This window comes from Lithobates pipiens, unplaced genomic scaffold (genome assembly GCF_037356315.1).
Source record: "Lithobates pipiens isolate NorthernLeopardFrog02 unplaced genomic scaffold, aLitPip1_a1.2 Scaffold_24, whole genome shotgun sequence".
In the NCBI taxonomy this organism is placed as follows: Eukaryota; Metazoa; Chordata; class Amphibia; order Anura; family Ranidae; genus Lithobates; species Lithobates pipiens.
This window is the reverse complement of record NW_027507786.1, coordinates 22,368,571-22,387,552: the sequence shown is the minus strand read 5'-3', so window position 1 is coordinate 22,387,552 and position 18,982 is coordinate 22,368,571. Positions and strand designations below refer to the sequence as shown.

Here is an 18,982-nt window from a genome sequence, read left to right as displayed (position 1 = left end):
CCCCGAGATGGCGCCGTTCACCAGCCCTTTCCTCCATCTTTCTCCTTGGACCCGGCGTCCTCTACTCCCAGTCTTGGGGTTATTTCCCATAATCCTCTGACAGTGCTTCGGGGGGGGGGGGGGGGGGGCCTCCACAATAATCGCCTGCCCCCATTTCTAGAAGATTCTCAGATTCCTCAAGGTTGCATTCATACTTCGGCGTTTCGCAAATTCGTACAGAATGGTGAATACGTGTGTTTTTGGCGCGTTGTCGCAGCGCACACACATAGAGCAACCCCATTCATTTCTATTTAAAAAAGTACCCCCTCCCCCATACTACAAAGGTTCAGTGACTACTAAGTCTAGGGGGTGCAGAAGAGGCTCTATGACTTCTCTGACGCCGGTGGTGTTCGCTTCTCTCGGTCTGTGGGCGGAGCCTCTGCACCTAGTGGTGGGACAAGGTCATTCAGCACCAAAGGCGAATATTCCCCCCTCCCCCGCTCATGTGCAAGCTTAGAGGATCCTACACCCAACAGTCACTTACTTGCCCCAGCCCTCCCCTTGCCCTGACTCAACCCTTGCTCTGGCTCTCCCCTTGTCCCGACTCTCCCCTTGCCCCTGCCCTCACCTTGCCCCTGCCCTCACCTTGCCCCGGCCCTCCCTTTGCCCCGGCCCTCCCTTTGCCCCGGCCCTCCCCTTGCCCCGGCCATGAGACTGTGTGCCAGGAGCAGCTTACAGAGGAGGCCGTGGTTGACCAATAACATGGAGCAAAGGGGGCCTGGTGGAGCGAGGAGAAGATAAGGGCCTCACCACCCCCCCCCCCCCCCCGACTTAAGGTGGTTGTAAAGGCTGAAGGTGCATTCTATGTATGAAGGTATAAGACCTTCAGTGAGAAGCTCCTCCCTCAGCCCCCCAATACTTACCTAAGCCCCCTCTCTATCCAGCGATGTGCTCTCCTGGGTGGTCTCTCCCACCTGATTGGCTGAGAGGCCATTTGCTCCCGCTGCTGTCAATCACAGCCAGTGAGGTGGGAGTAGGGGGCAGAGCCGAGCTGTGTTCTGTGTGTCTTATAGACGCAGATAGCCGGCTTGGGAGCGAGCAGGCACGAGTGCCCCCACGGCAAGCACCTTGCTATGAGCGACACACAGCAAGGGGGGGGGGGGCAGACCGAATGGCGGGGGACCTGAGAAGAGGAGGATCTGGGCTCCTCTTTGAAAAACCATCACAGAGCCGGGAAGTATAACATGTTTTTAATAAAAATATTTCCTTTACAATCAATTTCACAAGCATTTAACCCTTGCAGGGGGGGTGGAGGTGCATTACAATGGTAATCTGCAACTTTCATTAAAAAATCTCTGGTGATCCCGCCTTGGAGGTCCCTGTTCAGGCACTTCCTGTTATAGGGTGACAACGCTCTATCCCTGCCCCCAAATGTGCTCCTGCGTTGTCACACGGGCTACAAGTGGCCGCTTTAGCATGCATTATGAAGGCACGGTCCACTGTTGTCAGCTCAATGATGTGTGGCCAACGCAGGCGGACTGACAACTGATGGGGCCCCTGGGCATTAGGAGATTATGGGGCCACACAGTATACAATCACACAGTATATACAGACATGTTTCTATTGGCTGAGAAGGTACTGGAGAGGCGGGGCAGATATAATCTCAGGATTTTTAGACCAAAAGGATGTCAGTAAGGGACATTTCAGAGACAGATGTAAAGAAAACACAGATTTTTACATACTGTCCCTGGTTTTACTGAGGCTGGCAACCCTGAAGGGGCCCCCTAGTGGCCCGGGGCCCGAGTGGCCAAATGGTCAGTCCGCCCCTGAACGCAGGAGAGAGCGCATGTAGTTGGGAAGTGGCTTAAGGAGGATGGAGGAGATCAGCAGCACTGAAAGAGGAAAAAAAGAAGAAAGAAGGTGAAAAACTGCCAGTGATTTGCCATGCGCTGTGCATAGAGAGAACTGTCACTTTACCTTCCTGAAGATACAAGGCGCGATGAAGGATACAAGGCGCGATGAAGGATACAAGGCGCGATGAAGGATACAAGGCATGATGAAGGATACAAGGCGCGATGAAGGATACAATGTGTGATGAAGGGTACAAGGAGCGATGAAGGGTACAATGCGCGATGAAGGGTACAATGCGCGATGAAGGGTACAATGCGCGATGAAGGATACAATGTGTGATGAAGGGTACAATGCATGATGAAGGATACAAGGAGCGATGAAGGGTACAATGCATGATGAAGGATACAAGGCGCGATGAAGGATACAATGTGTGATGAAGGGTACAAGGCGCGATGAAGGATACAAGGAGCGATGAAGGGTACAATGCGCGATGAAGGATACAATGCGCGATGAAGGATACAATGCGCGATGAAGGATACAATGCGCGATGAAGGGTACAAGGCGCGATGAAGGGTACAAGGCGCGATGAAGGGTACAAGGCGCGATGAAGGGTACAAGGCGCGATGAAGGATACAAGGCGCGATGAAGGATACAATGCATGATGAAGGATACAAAGCGCGATGAAGGATACAATGTGTGATGAAGGGTACAAGGCGCGATGAAGGATACAAGGAGCGATGAAGGATACAATGCGCGATGAAGGATACAATGCGCGATGAAGGATACAATGCGCGATGAAGGATACAATGCGCGATGAAGGGTACAAGGCGCGATGAAGGGTACAAGGCGCGATGAAGGGTACAAGGCGCGATGAAGGGTACAAGGCGCGATGAAGGATACAAGGCGCGATGAAGGATACAATGCGCGATGAAGGATACAATGCGCGATGAAGGGTACAAGGCGCGATGAAGGGTACAAGGCGCGATGAAGGGTACAAGGCGCGATGAAGGGTACAAGGCGCGATGAAGGGTACAAGGCGCGATGAAGGGTACAAGGCGCGATGAAGGGTACAAGGCGAGATGAAGGGTACAAGGCGCGATGAAGGGTACAAGGCGCGATGAAGGGTACAAGGCGCGATGAAGGGTACAATGCGCGATGAAGGGTACAAGGCGCGATGAAGGGTACAAGGCGCGATGAAGGGTACAAGGCGCGATGAAGGGTACAAGGCGCGATGAAGGGTACAATGTGTGATGAAGGATACGAGGCGCGATGAAGGATACGAGGCGCGATGAAGGATACGATGCGCGATGAAGGAAGGATACAAGGCGTGATGTTGCAGAATAAATCCAATTGTTACATATTATTATTATTATTATTATTATTATTATTATTATTATTAGGAATTGTATCAGAAATAATCATTTGCAGAGTCTCCCGCCTCTCCGCAGAACGTTCGTCTGCACGATGCACATCACCGCTCAATATTAATAAGAAACGACGACCACAATTGGCCCCCCAGAGGTGTTGGATGACGCGGGCGCCGTCCTTTGCCCTCTGACCTCTCTTTCTTCTCTCCGGCGGACTGGAACCTTTCTTGTTGCCTCTCTCTCTCTCCGCCGCCCTCTTTGTAGTAGTTTTGGGGGCCCTGAGTGCCAAAGGGTCCCGCCCGGGCCCCGTCACATCAGAAGAAGCAGCGGCAGCGCCATTTGAATATCAGACGCCTTTGTGTTTGTCCGCCGCGATGTCTTATTCTCTTTCACATGAAACGTTATTTATCGGCAGCCGTGTGATTGGAGACGACTACTTTAAATATTGAAAGTGATTTCCTATTCATATCACCGACATGAATAGTTTATAGAGGCGGCGCGCTTTGATATGAGCGAAGGCGGAACGCGTCACGTATGGCTGAGCGCCGTCTGTACATCATCGCGTCCCCTATAGAATCCGCCAGACCCGGCCTCAAAGATTCCGCATTGTCTCCTCATCTCTCCCGTCCTCCTCCAGATCTCATCTCCGATTCCGCAATACAGTGAGATTGTGAACCATTCGCATCATCAATATATCAATAACCGATACAATGTTACAAAAATACACATTGTTATTCAATGGGAGATGAAATATGAGACATACAGAGGCCTTAATGGGAAAGGAGCAGAGTCATCCAGCAGTGCAGAGTATTTCAGGAGATGAGAGTTATAGAGGAAGGAGCAGAGTCCTCCAGTGGTGCAGAGTATTTCAGGAGAGTTATAGAGGAAGGAGCAGAGTCGTCCAGCAGTGCAGAGTATTTCAGGAGAGGAGAGTTATAGAGGAAGGAGCAGAGTCCTCCAGCAGTGCAGAGTATTTCAGGAGAGGAGAGTTATAGAGGAAGGAGCAGAGTCCTCCAGCAGTGCAGAGTATTTCAGGAGATGAGAGTTATAGGGAAAGGAGCGGAGTCCTCCAGTGGTGCAGAGTATTTCAGGAGATGAGAGTTATAGAGGAAGGAGCAGAGTCCTCCAGCAGAGCAGAGTATTTCAGGAGAGGAGAGTTATAGGGAAAGGAGCGGAGTCCTCCAGTGGTGCAGAGTATTTCAGGAGAGTTGTAGAGGAAGGAGCAGAGTCCTCCAGCAGAGTATTTCAGGAGAGGAGAGTTATAGAGAAAGGAGCGGCGTCCTCCAGCGGTGCAGAGTATTTCAGGAGAGGAGAGTCGCTCAGTATAGTATATAGTCGGTGATGTGGGAATACAGAGGAGATCTAGGAGGAAGACGCGGTGTTGCCGGTTGTTAATCCTGAGCGGTGACGCGTCTTTCCGGAACACTCTTCTCTTCTGTACATGTGGCGGGGAGCGGTGACACTGAATTATGTCCCGTGTCTTTGCCGCCGTGTATCTGCCGGACGCTGCAGATTCCTCTAATATCCAGACAATTATATTGTGCCGGAGATCACCGTTCAGGGACAACTTGTTAAGGGCGCAGATTGGGTGCAAATTGCTTCAAGAACCAATCAGATGTCAGCATACAAATCAGACCCCAAGACAGCGGGGGCTCCATGGTGTGTCCATGGTCGGTATGGCGGGGTAGTCAGGTCATTATGGTCGGTATGGCAGGGTGGTCAGGTCATTATGGTCGGTATGGCGGAGTGGTCATTATGGTCGGTATGGCGGAGTGGTCATTATGGTCGGTATGGCGAGGTGGTCATTATGGTCGGTATGGCGGAGTGGTCATTATGGTCGGTGTGGCGAGGTGGTCATTATGGTCGGTATGGCGGAGTGGTCATTATGGTCGGTATGGCGGAGTGGTCATTATGGTCGGTATGGCGGAGTGGTCATTATGGTCGGTGTGGCGAGGTGGTCATTATGGTCGGTGTGGCGAGGTGGTCATTATGGTCGGTATGGCGGAGTGGTCATTATGGTCGGTGTGGCGGAGTGGTCATTATGGTCGGTGTGGCGGAGTGGTCATTATGGTCGGTGTGGCGGAGTGGTCATTATGGTCGGTGTGGCGGAGTGGTCATTATGGTCGGTATGGCGGGGTGGTCATTATGGTCGGTGTGGCTGAATGGTCATTATGGTCGATATGGCGGAGTGGTCATTATGGTCGGTGTGGCGGAGTGGTCATTATGGTCGGTATGGCGGGGTGGTCGGTGTGGCTGAATGGTCATTATGGTCGATATGGCGGAGTGGTCATTATGGTCGGTATGGCGGAGTGGTCATTATGGTCGGTGTGGCGGAGTGGTCATTATGGTCGGTATGGCGGGGTGGTCGGTGTGGCTGAATGGTCATTATGGTCGATATGGCGGAGTGGTCATTATGGTCGGTATGGCGGAGTGGTCATTATGGTCGGTATGGCGGAGTGGTCATTATGGTCGGTATGGCGGAGTGGTCATTATGGTCGGTATGGCGGAGTGGTCATTATGGCGGAGTGGTCATTATGGTCGGTATGGTGGAGTGGTCATTATGGTCGGTATGGTGGAGTGGTCGGTATGGCAGAGTGGTCGGTATGGCGGAGTGGTGGAGTGGTGGGGTCCTGAGCTGAACTACTCATTGGAAGGAGCAGAGTCTTCATGTCAGGACTGTTCAGGGAATGCTGACACTTGTAGTTCTCCAGAAGCTGGAAAGTTTGAAAAGCTGACTGTGGGCCCCATTGGACCCGCAGACGGCTCAGCAAACCCCGCGAGTCTTCTTTAGAGTGGAGGTAATTACGAGCCATCCATTAAGGAGGCCCGGCTGTGCCGGTTCATTATCCCGGGTAACGAATTGTCGCGGATACATTTTTCTTTTTTTTCTTGGAAGATCTAAGCCGCCGTCTCTTGTAATGCAAATTCCGATTGTCCCCAGAATCACCTCCTTTGTATTTCCGACTTCAGATCCCCCCAATTACTCATTGTCTCCGTGGCTCAGCCTTCCCGCCATAAATAAAGAATCACAGATTTGCATATTTTATTTCGCGGAGCGCCAAATAACTTTCCCTAACTAGGTCTCTGCTGAATATCGCCGGCGGACTGCAGAGAGTCATCCTCCCCACATCCACTTTTAGGACCATTTACTACAAAAGTGAGAAAAAAAAGCGCATTTCAGGAGATCGGCGGCAATCGTTTCTGAAGTTTCAGATTTTTATTTTCGGGAAATCTGCTCCCTTCATAGACCAGGTGACGGAATTATTACTGGAGACCAACGCGGATAAATAAAGTCAGAAATGAAGCCGACGTTATGTAAAAATCCGTATTTATATCATCTTCCCTGGGTGGGAGACGACTACGAATAATGTAGTGTGGAACGTGGCCAGTCTTGCGTGTTTCAGGCCCTGTAGTGTTCACTAAGAATATCTGAACTCGGTCAGTTATAGGGGGGGGGGGGTTCACATACTTTTACTCATGTAGGGTACATCGCTGGTATTCTGTAGAGGTTGGATCTTCTCCCTCCATCTATGGTCACCCTAAAACAGAGGAAGGATGGTGGAGTTTGGTTAAGTGATGTCTGCCAGTGATGAACTAATGTTGGTTAGGAAGACCTGCCTCACAATCTGTTCCAATTCATCCCAAAGGGGTTCGGTAGAGTTGAGGTCAAGGCTTTGTGCAGGACACTGAAGTTCCTCCACCCATCACACCTATATGAGCGTGTTGGACATCCACAAGGCGTTGGAGGGTGTCAGTGGGAATTTGTACCCATTTGTGAGGTCAGGTACTGACGTTGGTTGAGAAGACCTGCATCACATGCTGGGCCTCACGTTGGGCACCAAAAATAGACCTGGCTTATAATCGGCATTCCAATTCAACCCTAAGGTTTTCAGTAGGGTAGAGGTCAGGGCACTCGAGTTTCTCCCCCCCCCCCCCCATCATGCCTATATGAGCTTGTTGGAGAATCCCATTTCAAAACCATAGCCGTTGTTATGGAGTTGCTTCCTGGTGGCTACAACATCCACTCTTCTGGGAAGACTTTCCACAAGATTTTGGAGGGTGTCTGTGGGAATTTATACCCATTTGTGAGGTCAGGTACTGATGTTGGATAAAAAGACCTGGTTTACATGCTAGGCCTCGTTTTGGGCACCATAAATAGACCTAGCTTATAACCGGCGTTCCAATTCACCACAAAGATGTTCAGTAGGGTTGAGGTGAGGGCTCTGTGCAGGACACTCAAGTTCCTCCACACCAAACAGCTCACACCATGGCTTTATGGAGCTGGCTTCGTACACAGGTGAAATGGGGGGGGTGGACGCGACAGTCATGCTTTGTACATGGGGGGGGGGGGGCACAGTCATGCTTTGTACATGGGGGGGGGGGGGCACAGTCATGCTGGAACAGAAAGGGTCTTCACCAAACGGTTACCACAAGGTTGAAAGAGCACATTTGCCTACAATGTCTTTGTATGATGAAGGACCACCAGTAAGCTCCACTGAGGACACCTTGACTCATTTGTAGGGGGGCCTCACATACTTTTAAATATATAGGGGGCCTCACTGTTATTCTATAGAAGTTGGATCTTCTGCCCCCATCTATGGTCACCCTAAAGCAGAAGAACGGTGGAGTTTGGTTGCGGGGCATCCGGCAGTGATGTATATAGAAGTGAGATATAGGAGACAGTGCTGAGATATTATATATGAATGATGGCTCTATACTTCCGGGGCTTACAGCACCGGGGTTCTGGGTGAGCCAGTGCATAGGGCTGCCATCTTGGAGCACCGGGGGCCTGGGTGAGCCAGTGCGTAGGGCTGCCAACTTGGAGCACCGGGGGCCTGGGTGAGCCAGTGCGTAGGGCTGTCATCTTGGAGCACAGGGGGCCTGGGTGAGCCAGTGCGTAGGGCTGCCAACTTGGAGCACCGGGGGCCTGGGTGAACCAGTGCGTAGCATTGCAGTCTTGCAGCACCGGGGTCATGGGCGGGTCAGGGATCGTGTCGCTGTTGCAATGTTTTCAGAAGCGATTGCCTGGGTGAGCCAGTGCGTATTGCTGCAATCTTGGAGCACCAGGGGCCTGGGTGAGCCAGTCTTGGAGCACCGGGGGCCTGGGTGAGCCAGTACGTAGGGCTTCTATCTTGGAGCAACGGGGGACCTGGGTGAGCCAGTGTGTAGGGCTGCCATCTTGGAGCACCGGGGACCTGGGTGAGCCAGTGCGTAGGGCTGCCATCTTGGAGCACCGGGGACCTGGGTGAGCCAGTGCGTAGGGCTGCCATCTTGGAGCACCGGGGGCCTGGGTGAGCCAGTACGTAGGGCTTCTATCTTGGAGCAACGGGGGACCTGGGTGAGCCAGTGTGTAGGGCTGCCATCTTGGAGCACCGGGGACCTGGGTGAGCCAGTGCGTAGGGCTGCCATCTTGGAGCACCGGGGACCTGGGTGAGCCAGTGCGTAGGGCTTCTATCTTGGAGCAACGGGGACCTGGGTGAGCCAGTGAGTAGGACTGCCATCTTGGAGCACCGGGGGCCTGGGTGAGCCAGTGCGTAGGGCTGCCATCTTGGAGCACCGGGGGCCTGGGTGAGCCAGTGCGTAGCATTGCAGTCTTGCAGCACCGGGGTTATGGGCGGGTCAGGGATAATTTCGCTGTTGCAATGTTTTCAGAAGCAATTGCTCATAGTTCAGGTGTATGAGGCAGCATTGGATGGTAAAAATACGGCATTATCAGCAATCAATACAACAATGTGTCACACAGGAAGAGCAGAAACCACACCGAGCAGAAATAGATGTGGGTGACAATTGTAGAAACGATGATCAATCTGACATTCTTCTCGTCTCTCTTCCCTCCGCAGCAACTCTATGCCGCTCAGCTCGCCAGCATGCAGGTCTCTCCTGGAGCCAAGATGCCCTCCACGCCTCAGCCCCCCAATTCCACGGGACCCCTGTCGCCCACCGCCGTCAAGAGCGAGAAGAGGGGGAGCAGCCCCATCACACAGGTCAAGGTAAAGTCTGCCGAAAGCCATTTGCCATCAGATCATTGCCTGCGCAGTGATGTCAGATGGCGGCTGGTCACTAAGGGGTGAGGGGCGCCGGGTATATGACTTGGGCGGGGGGGGTGAATAATAAATCTGATATAGTTTTCCTTCTCTTTATCTGGTTGCTCAGTCAGTAAATTGCTCCGGGGTTTTGTTTTTTTTTTTGCAAGAAATTATAAAAATGATAAAATCCAGAACAATGGTGGGCAAATGGCAACAATGCATCTGAGATACTGGAAATTACCCATCCCCCGATAACTCCACACAGAGAGACTATTATAGTATATTATGAAAATGGGACTTTCCTTGAGATCGATTGACAGCCCACGTACCAAATCAGGATAGAAAGTGGCCTCAGCCTAGGCTCCTCCCAGGCCACACCCTCTGATACACTTCACCTCACCCACAGGGCTTAGATATAGTCCTCTAGGCTAGTCAAAGTCCTGGTGCAAAACATGTCAGGGGGTGTGGCCTGGGAGGAGCCTAGGTTGAGGCCGCTTTCGATCTCGATTTAGTACATGAGCGGTAAAGGGGGACAGCACCTTTCAACTACACTTTGTATCCAAGGCTTAGTGTGGCACCATAGATGCCGCCAGCTAAGTGTAGCGAGTCACCGGATCGCACTGAATGGCCGATTGGAGAGGCGCTCTAAGTACACAGATGGGGGTCACTGTCTGGTTAAGTTGCATTTGCTTTCACTGGGCCAACTACACAACGCTTACCTGTCACGGACACAGGAACTGATTATTATTAGAAACAGGGACAGAACCCCCGAAAATTCTGTGTGTGATTGCATTGTAGACATGTGTAGGCATAGCGAGCCTGAATATTGGTGGACTGCCAGCTTCCATGGTCGCCTTAGGTTGTGGTCAGGGTGTGTAGTTGTGGTGTGGTTGGGGGAGTGTGGTTGGGGTGTGGTAGTGGGAAGTGTGGTTGGGGTGTGGTCGGGGGCATGTAGTTGGGGTTCGGTTGGGGGCGTGTGGTTGGGGTTCGGTCGGGGGCATGTAGTTGGGGTGCGGTCGGGGGCATGTAGTTGCAGTGCGGTTGGGGCATGCAGTTGGGTTGCTGTCGGGTACGTGCAGTTGCGGTGCAGTGTGGTCGGGGTATGTTTTTGGGTTGCAGTTGGGCTGAGGTTGGGGCGTGCAGTTGGGGTGAGGTCGGGGGTGTGTATTGGGGTGCGGTCAGGTGCAAGTAGTTGGGGTGCGGCCGGGGGCGTGTAGTTGGGGTGAGGTTGGTCAGGTGATCCCCACATTGGGCTTACAGGTAATCCCCACATGCGGGGTGGTGTACAGGCGATCCCCACATTGGGGTACAGGCGATCCCCAGATTGGGCTTACCGGTGATCCCCACATGGGGAATGGCGTACAGGTGATCCCCACATTGGGGTACAGGCGATCCCCACATTGGGGTACAGGCGATCCCCACATTGGGATGTACAGGCGATCCCCACATTGGGATGTACAGGCGATTCCCCACATGGGATGTACAGGCGATCCCCACATGGGATACCGGCGATCCCCACATGGGATGTACCGGCGATCCCCACATCGGGGTACCGGCGATCCCCACATCGGGGTACCGGCGATCCCCACATCGGGGTACAGGCGATTCCCCACATGGGATGTACAGGCGATTCCCCACATGGGATGTACAGGCGATCCCCACATGGGATGTACAGGCGATCCCCACATGGGATGTACAGGCGATCCCCACATTGGGGTACCGGCGATCCCCACATGGGATGTACAGGCGATCCCCACATCGGGGTACCGGTGATCCCCACATCGGGGTACCGACGATCCCCACATCGGGGTACCGACTATCCCCACATTGGGGTACAGGCGATCCCCACACGGGGTGAATAAATGTCCCCCGAAATGTGACCGATCGTTCCTCTCCAGCTACGCCGCGGCAGGCTGTCATCGGTTTGTCGCTGTAACAAGACCCCTCATGGTGGAACGCAATTATATAAAGTCTCCTGTCAGGGCCGCCGCCCCGCCGCCTTCACATCTGCGTTCAGTTAGAAGGGACGCGGCATTCAAATATTAGGAAAATAATTGCAATAACCTGCTTTATTAAAAGGGAAGCGGTTGCCATGGAGACGGATGGCGGATTCGGTAACGGAACGTGTCGCAGACACGGCGCCGAGGACCTGCGAAGGTCTCTAGACAAGGCCGCGGAGGGGAAGCCCCCCGGCTCCGCCATCGGACCGCCATTTACCAGGCAATGGAGCGCTGACACTACGGAGAAGACTGCACAAAGGTGGAACGGCTCCAAGACAAAGTTTTCCTTCAGCTCTGCGCCCGTTCCACCGCGCCGGCGAGGAAAAAAAAAACGTAAATAACTGGAAGAGGGCAAAGAACATAAAACCTGTTTATACAGTTGTGGTGCCGAGCTTAATAACCGGAGTGGGAAGCGTTGCTACCACGACCGCCTCCCCTCCCCCCATCACTGCGCCATTTCTTCGGCTCTGTCCAGTTCGGCGCATATATAGCCAACGCACAAAGAAGCGCGCAGAGGGTTAGAAATGGGCACCTGGCCCTTTATTTGGGAGCCGGACGTCCCTGGTGGTTTGCACCTTTTCTGCCGAGTCAGCGGGTGGGAGGAGTGCGGACACACGGAGGAGGAACATTCCCCTGAGTCGGCGTTCTTGCGGTTTCCGGCTAATAGTCAGCGAAGCCGATTGGCGGGCCGAGAACCCGTCACAGATTGGTCAGCTGGATAGGTGGGTGACAAAGTCCAGAACGGGGAGCGGAGAATCCGAGATAAAAGGAGGATTCCCATCCATCGCATCTTCCAATGGAGCTTCATGGGAATCATTTGTGGCTTCATTCAGCAGGCCTTTCACAGTTCTCCCAGGCGGGACAGCAGCCTCTTGTTTGTTTCACTGTAAATGGGTTGGGATGGAGCAAAGCTATATGTCCACATGACCAGTGTTCTCTGTACAGCGCTGCGGTATATGTCAGAGCTATATACATGTATAATAATAATAGTGTGTGACTCTGGGGGAGTGTAAGCTCCTCTGTACAGAGACTGATGTGATTGTGGGGGGGGAGGGGACATTAGAGTGTAAGCTCCTCTGTACAGAGACTGATGTGATTGTGGGGGGGAGGGGACATTAGAGTGTAAGCTCCTCTGTACAGAGACTGATGTGACTGTGGGGGGAGGGGACATTAGAGTGTAAGCTCCTCTGTACAGAGACTGATGTGACTGTGGGGGGAGGGGACATTAGAGTGTAAGCTCCTCTGTACAGAGACTGATGTGACTGTGGGGGAGGGGACATTAGAGTGTAAGCTCCTCTGTACAGAGACTGATGTGACTGTGGGGGGAGGGGACATTAGAGTGTAAGCTCCTCTGTACAGAGACTGATGTGACTGTGGGGGGGAGGGGACATTAGAGTGTAAGCTCCTCTATACAGAGACTGATGTGACTGTGGGGGGGAGGGGACATTAGAGTGTAAGCTCCTCTGTACAGAGACTGATGTGACTGTGGGGGGAGGGGACATTAGAGTGTAAGCTCCTCTGTACAGAGACTGATGTGACTGTGGGGGGGGGGGGGGGGGGGTGGACATTAGAGTGTAAGCTCCTCTGTACAGAGACTGATGTGACTGTGTGGGGGAGGGGACATTAGAGTGTAAGCGCTGCGGTATGTCAGAGCCATGTACATCCGTGTAGTAGCAGTAGGGGGCGCGGCGTGTGCGGAGTCTGTAGGGTGCTGAGGTATATGTCAGAGCCGTGTAGTAGCAATAGTGCGCGGCGCGGCGTGTGCGGAGTCTGTAGAGCGCTGTGGTATATGTCAGAGCCGTGTAGTAGCAGTAGGGGCGTGGCGTGTGCGGAGTCTGTAGGGCGCTGCGGTATATGTCAGAGCCGTGTAGTAGCAGTAGGGGCGCGGCGTGTGCGGAGTCTTTAGAGCGCTGCAGTATATGTCAGAGCCGTGTAGTAGCAGTAGGGGCGCGGCGTGTGCGGAGTCTGTAGAGCGCTGCAGTATATGTCAGAGTCGTGTAGTAGCAGTAGGGGCGCGGCGTGTGCGGAGTCTGTAGAGCGCTGCAGTATATGTCAGAGTCGTGTAGTAGCAGTAGGGGGCGCGGCGTGTGCAGAGTCTGTAGAGCGCTGTGGTATATGTCAGAGCCGTGTAGTAGCAGTAGGGGGCGCGGCGTGTGCGGAGTCTGTAGAGCGCTGTGGTATATGTCAGAGCCGTGTAGTAGCAGTAGGGGGCGCGGCGTGTGCGGAGTCTGTAGAGCGCTGTGGTATATGTCAGAGCCGTGTAGTAGCAGTAGGGGGCGCGGCGTGTGCAGAGTCTGTAGAGCGCTGTGGTATATGTCAGAGTCATGTAGTAGCAGTAGGGGGCGCGGCGTGTGCGGAGTCTGTAGAGCGCTGTGGTATATGTCAGAGCCGTGTAGTAGCAGTAGGGGGCGCGGCGTGTGCGGAGTCTGTAGAGCGCTGTGGTATATGTCAGAGCCGTGTAGTAGCAGTAGGGCGTGGCGTGTGCGGAGTCTGTAGAGCGCTGCAGTATATGTCAGAGCCGTGTAGTAGCAGTAGGGGCGCGGCGTGTGCGGAGTCTGTAGAGCGCTGCAGTATATGTCAGAGTCGTGTAGTAGCAGTAGGGGCGCGGCGTGTGCGGAGTCTGTAGAGCGCTGCAGTATATGTCAGAGTCGTGTAGTAGCAGTAGGGGGCGCGGCGTGTGCAGAGTCTGTAGAGCGCTGTGGTATATGTCAGAGCCGTGTAGTAGCAGTAGGGGGCGCGGCGTGTGCGGAGTCTGTAGAGCGCTGTGGTATATGTCAGAGCCGTGTAGTAGCAGTAGGGGGCGCGGCGTGTGCGGAGTCTGTAGAGCGCTGTGGTATATGTCAGAGCCGTGTAGTAGCAGTAGGGGGCGCGGCGTGTGCAGAGTCTGTAGAGCGCTGTGGTATATGTCAGAGCCATGTAGTAGCAGTAGGGGCGCGGCGTGTGCGGAGTCTGTAGAGCGCTGTGGTATATGTCAGAGCCATGTAGTAGCAGTAGGGCGCGGCGTGTGCGGAGTCTGTAGAGCGCTGCGGTATATGTCAGAGCCGTGTAGTAGCAGTAGGGGGCGCGGCGTGTGCGGAGTCTGTAGAGCGCTGCGGTATATGTCAGAGCCGTGTAGTAGCAGTAGGGCGCGGCGTGTGCGGAGTCTGTAGAGCGCTGCAGTATATGTCAGAGTCGTGTAGTAGCAGTAGGGGCGCGGCGTGTGCGGAGTCTGTAGAGCGCTGCAGTATATGTCAGAGTCGTGTAGTAGCAGTAGGGGGCGCGGCGTGTGCAGAGTCTGTAGAGCGCTGTGGTATATGTCAGAGCCGTGTAGTAGCAGTAGGGGGCGCGGCGTGTGCGGAGTCTGTAGAGCGCTGTGGTATATGTCAGAGCCGTGTAGTAGCAGTAGGGGGCGCGGCGTGTGCAGAGTCTGTAGAGCGCTGTGGTATATGTCAGAGCCATGTAGTAGCAGTAGGGGCGCGGCGTGTGCGGAGTCTGTAGAGCGCTGCGGTATATGTCAGAGCCGTGTAGTAGCAGTAGGGGCGCGGCGTGTGCGGAGTCTGTAGAGCGCTGCGGTATAGGTCAGAGCCGTGTAGTAGCAGTAGGGCGTGGCGTGTGCGGAGTCTGTAGAGCGCTGCGGTATATGTCAGAGCCGTGTAGTAGCAGTAGGGGCGCGGCGTGTGCGGAGTCTGTAGAGCGCTGTGGTATATGTCAGAGCCATGTAGTAGCAGTAGGGGGCGCGGCGTGTGCGGAGTCTGTAGAGCGCTGCGGTATATGTCAGAGCCGTGTAGTAGCAGTAGGGCGCGGCGTGTGCGGAGTCTGTAGAGCGCTGCAGTATATGTCAGAGCTGTGTAGTAGCAGTAGGGCGCGGCGCGGCGTGTGCGGAGTCTGTAGGGCGCTGCGGTATATGTCAGAGCCGTGTAGTAGCAGTAGGGCGCGGCGCGGCGTGTGCGGAGTCTGTAGAGCGCTGCGGTATATGTCAGAGCCGTGTAGTAGCAGTAGGGGCGCGGCGTGTGCGGAGTCTGTAGGGCGCTGCGGTATATGTCAGAGCCGTGTAGTAGCAGTAGGGGCGCGGTGCGGCGTGTGCGGAGTCTGTAGGGCGCTGCGGTATATGTCAGAGCCGTGTAGTAGCAGTAGGGCGCGGCGCGGCGTGTGCGGAGTCTGTAGAGCGCTGCGGTATATGTCAGAGCCGTGTAGTAGCAGTAGGGCGCGGCGCGGCGTGTGCGGAGCGCTCCGCAGTGTCACGTTGATATAATGGAAGCGTATTGTATCTTTCCACATGGAAAACATGGCTGGTGCGGCACACAGATTACCATCTGGCCAGACACATTTCTATGCCGCTACCATGTGCCAAAAAAGTAAATAAAACATTGTTTATCCTGGAAGAATCAAAATATGTATCTTTACTACTCTTATTTATCGGTAACCTAATATGTGGCGCAGCCTGTCGCTGTAAACACGAGCGGCGGAGCAGATGGTCCCGGGGTAATGACGTTCCTCCCATTCAGACGACGGTAACCTCCGCTTTCCCCGGATTGTTATCACTCAATGTCGGAGTCATGGCGGTTTTCCTCCGCACAGGAAGTGATGTCATCCAATCTCAGAACTGCCTGGAAGTCCTGCGCACCAATGGGCTCCGTCCAAACACAAGCCAAAGAAAATGGACAAAAATTTGTGAAAATTTAACTTGGGGGGGAGAAAAAAATTCCTTGAAACATATTTAGATGAATTGGATTTCATTCCCTGGAAACGAGGCGTGTGCGGTTATTTTCATTCCAAATCGAAATTCGGACACATTTTTTGTTATTCAGCTCAGCTGTATCCTAAATTCTGAGTTACAATATTAACAAATTTAAAGGAATCCGAAATAATGAAACAAAATTTTGGAACAAAATTCTAATCATTTTCAAATCAAATTAGAATATTTTTTTAATCAAATTCCTGAAGAGGATAAAATAGTATAGAATATAATAGAGTAAAACATAACAAAATACAAAATAAAAGAATAGGGAAAAAAATTAATTTGAATAGAATATTATAGAAAATAATAGAATGGAAAAGAATTGAATACAATAGAAAATAAAATATTAGAATATAAAAGAATAGAATATAATTGAGTAAAACATAAAATAAAAAAAAAATATTTTTTTTAATTTGAATAGAAAAGAATAGAATATTATAGAAAAGAATAGAATGAAATATAATGTAAAAGAATAGAATAGAAAAAAAATAGAATGTAGTAATTGTATTTTCTATTCTATTTTTTTCCATTCCATTCTATTCTTTTCTATTCAAATAAGAAAAAGAATCAAATTTGAAAAGAATAGAAAATAGAATAGAAAAAAGATAATATAATATTTTTTGTTTTCTATTCTCTTCTATTCAAATTATATATTTTTTTCTAGTCTTTTTTAGATTAGTATTTTTTTCATGTTTTACTCTATACTGTTCTATTTTTTTCTATTCTATTGATTAAAATATGACAAAATACAAAATGAAAGAATAGAAAAAAAAAATCTAATTTGAATAGAAAATAAAATAGTATAGAAAATAATATAATATAATAATTGTATTTTCTGTTCTATTCTTTTCTATTCAAATTCGACAAAAAAAAAAATCTAATTTGACTAGAAAAGAATAGAATAGAAAATAAAATAGTATAGAAAATAATATAATATAATAATTGTATTTCCTATTCTATTCTTTTCCATTCTATTTTATTCTTTTCTATTCAAATTTGGGGGAAAAAAATCTAATTTGAATTGAAAAGAATAGAATAGAAAATAAAATAGTATAGAAAATAATAGAAGGGAATAAATGTATTTTCTATTCGATTCTTTTCCATTCTATTCCATTCTTTTCTGTTCAAATTCTGGGAAAAAAATCTAATTTGAATAGAAAAGAATAGAATAGAAAATAAAATTGTATAGAAAATAGAATGGAATAATTGTATTTTCTATTCGATTCTTTTCCATTCTATTCTATTCTTTTCTATTCAAATTTGGGGAAAAAAATCTAATTTGAATAGAAAATAATAGAATAGAAAATAAAATAGTATAGAAAATAATAGAATATAATAATTGTATTTTCTATTCTATTCTTTTCTATTCAAATTTGGGGGGAAAAAAAATCTAATTTGAATAGAAAAGAATAGAATAGAAAATAAAAGAATATAATAATTGTATTTTCTATTCAAATTAGATTTTTTTTCTAGTGTTTAGATTTGTATTTTGTTTTGTTTTACTCTATACTGTTCTATTTTTCTTCTATTCTATTGAGTAAAACATGACAAAATACAAAATTAAAGCAAAGAAAAAAAATCTAATTTGAATAGAAAAGAATAGAATAGTACAGAAAAGAATGGAAAAGAATAGAAAATAACATAGTAAAATAGAAAAAAAATATATAATATAAACCATTTTCTGAAATTCGAATAGAATAACTTTCAAATTGAATAGAATAGAAAAAAGCAATAGAATGGAATAGAAAGGATATGACCATCTTCCAAAATTCCAATTTCAAATAGAATAAATTTGATTTCAAAAGGAATTCGTTTTTTTTTCCAATTCGGTTGAATTGAGTTCATTTTGACTGAATTTACCAAATTAGAATCGGTTCGAAGTCAAACAAAACGATAAAAAAAAATGACATTTGGTATCCCCACAATTCATGGTGTACAGATCTGACTGATTGCAGAACATATGAAGCGCCCCCCCCCCCCCCCCCCCGGTATCAGCTGAGTGGAGAGCCGGCGGTGCCGTATTTCAGAAAAATCATCTTTTACAAAGTATCAAAAACACACAAATCACCAATGGAGACTCTTAATTTAAAATATTTCGTATTAACGTCTGGGGGCCCCAAAACTGAGCCTTTTTTTTTGGGGGGGAGAGATTATCTTCCACAATGGTTTCATATACAATCCGTATTCGGAGTTCTTCTTTAGCTGGGCACATTTTCATTAGTAATGGGGTGTAGTTTCTCTGTAAATGGCGCAGTGATTGGCCGGTGGGCTCGGCGTGGTTTTACATTACACGCAGAATTTCAGGAACGTATTCATGTGAATCGCGCCGGCACGCGGAGGCTTCATGGGTAATTTGCGCCTCCTATAAACTTCACGAGCTGTACAGAAGATCCTTTACTTTCTCCTCCGGTGATTAGAATCTTCCAGGTCTTGGAGCTCCTCTGCCGTCATCGCCGTGAATTTGCCAAACTCCGCCAAGCCGTGTCGGCACGTTTCATTGAGAAACGCATCATAACTTAATGCTAACCCTTCCGCGCTTTGCTAAGATTTTTCCCCAGAAGCCAACGGGGGCGGCGAGGTCCTGCCAGAAGAACGGACAGACCCGGGATTGAGGCAAGGGAAACACTAATAAAGATACTTTGTCTCCTGGAGGAAGGAAGGGAAATGTTCACGTTCGGTGGAGTTGGATTTCAAGGCCGTTCTAATAGACGTGAAGAAAAGAGATGAATTGGAGGCTTTTCGTGTTTCTGCCATGTAGAAATCCAAGACAATTCTTCAGTTAAGACGCCCCAAAATATTTATTATCTACACAGGGGAGTGCCAACACCTTCATCGGGTCACCATTGATCAGAAAGTTGATTGTCCAAGAACAGGACAGGAGGTGTGAACGTTGTGGAACCACCCTGTGATATGCAGTGCAGGATAGGGAGGAATACATAGACATGTAGACTGAGGTGATCAAACAACCTTCCAATGACTGAATGAATGGCCCCGCATAGGGGCAGAACTCTACAAGACTCAACAGTCTTCCTACACCCTAGG

General features: G+C 50.1%; 1 protein-coding gene across 1 annotated transcript in view; it reads left to right on the top strand.

The window, feature by feature from the left end:
- The window catches only part of SOX6 (SRY-box transcription factor 6), a 416,902-nt gene that overhangs the window by 341,489 nt on the left and 56,431 nt on the right, over window positions 1-18,982 (top strand). The window contains 1 exon segment of the mRNA XM_077453685.1: window positions 9,038-9,187. Coding sequence (XP_077309811.1) covers window positions 9,038-9,187 — 150 coding nt within the window.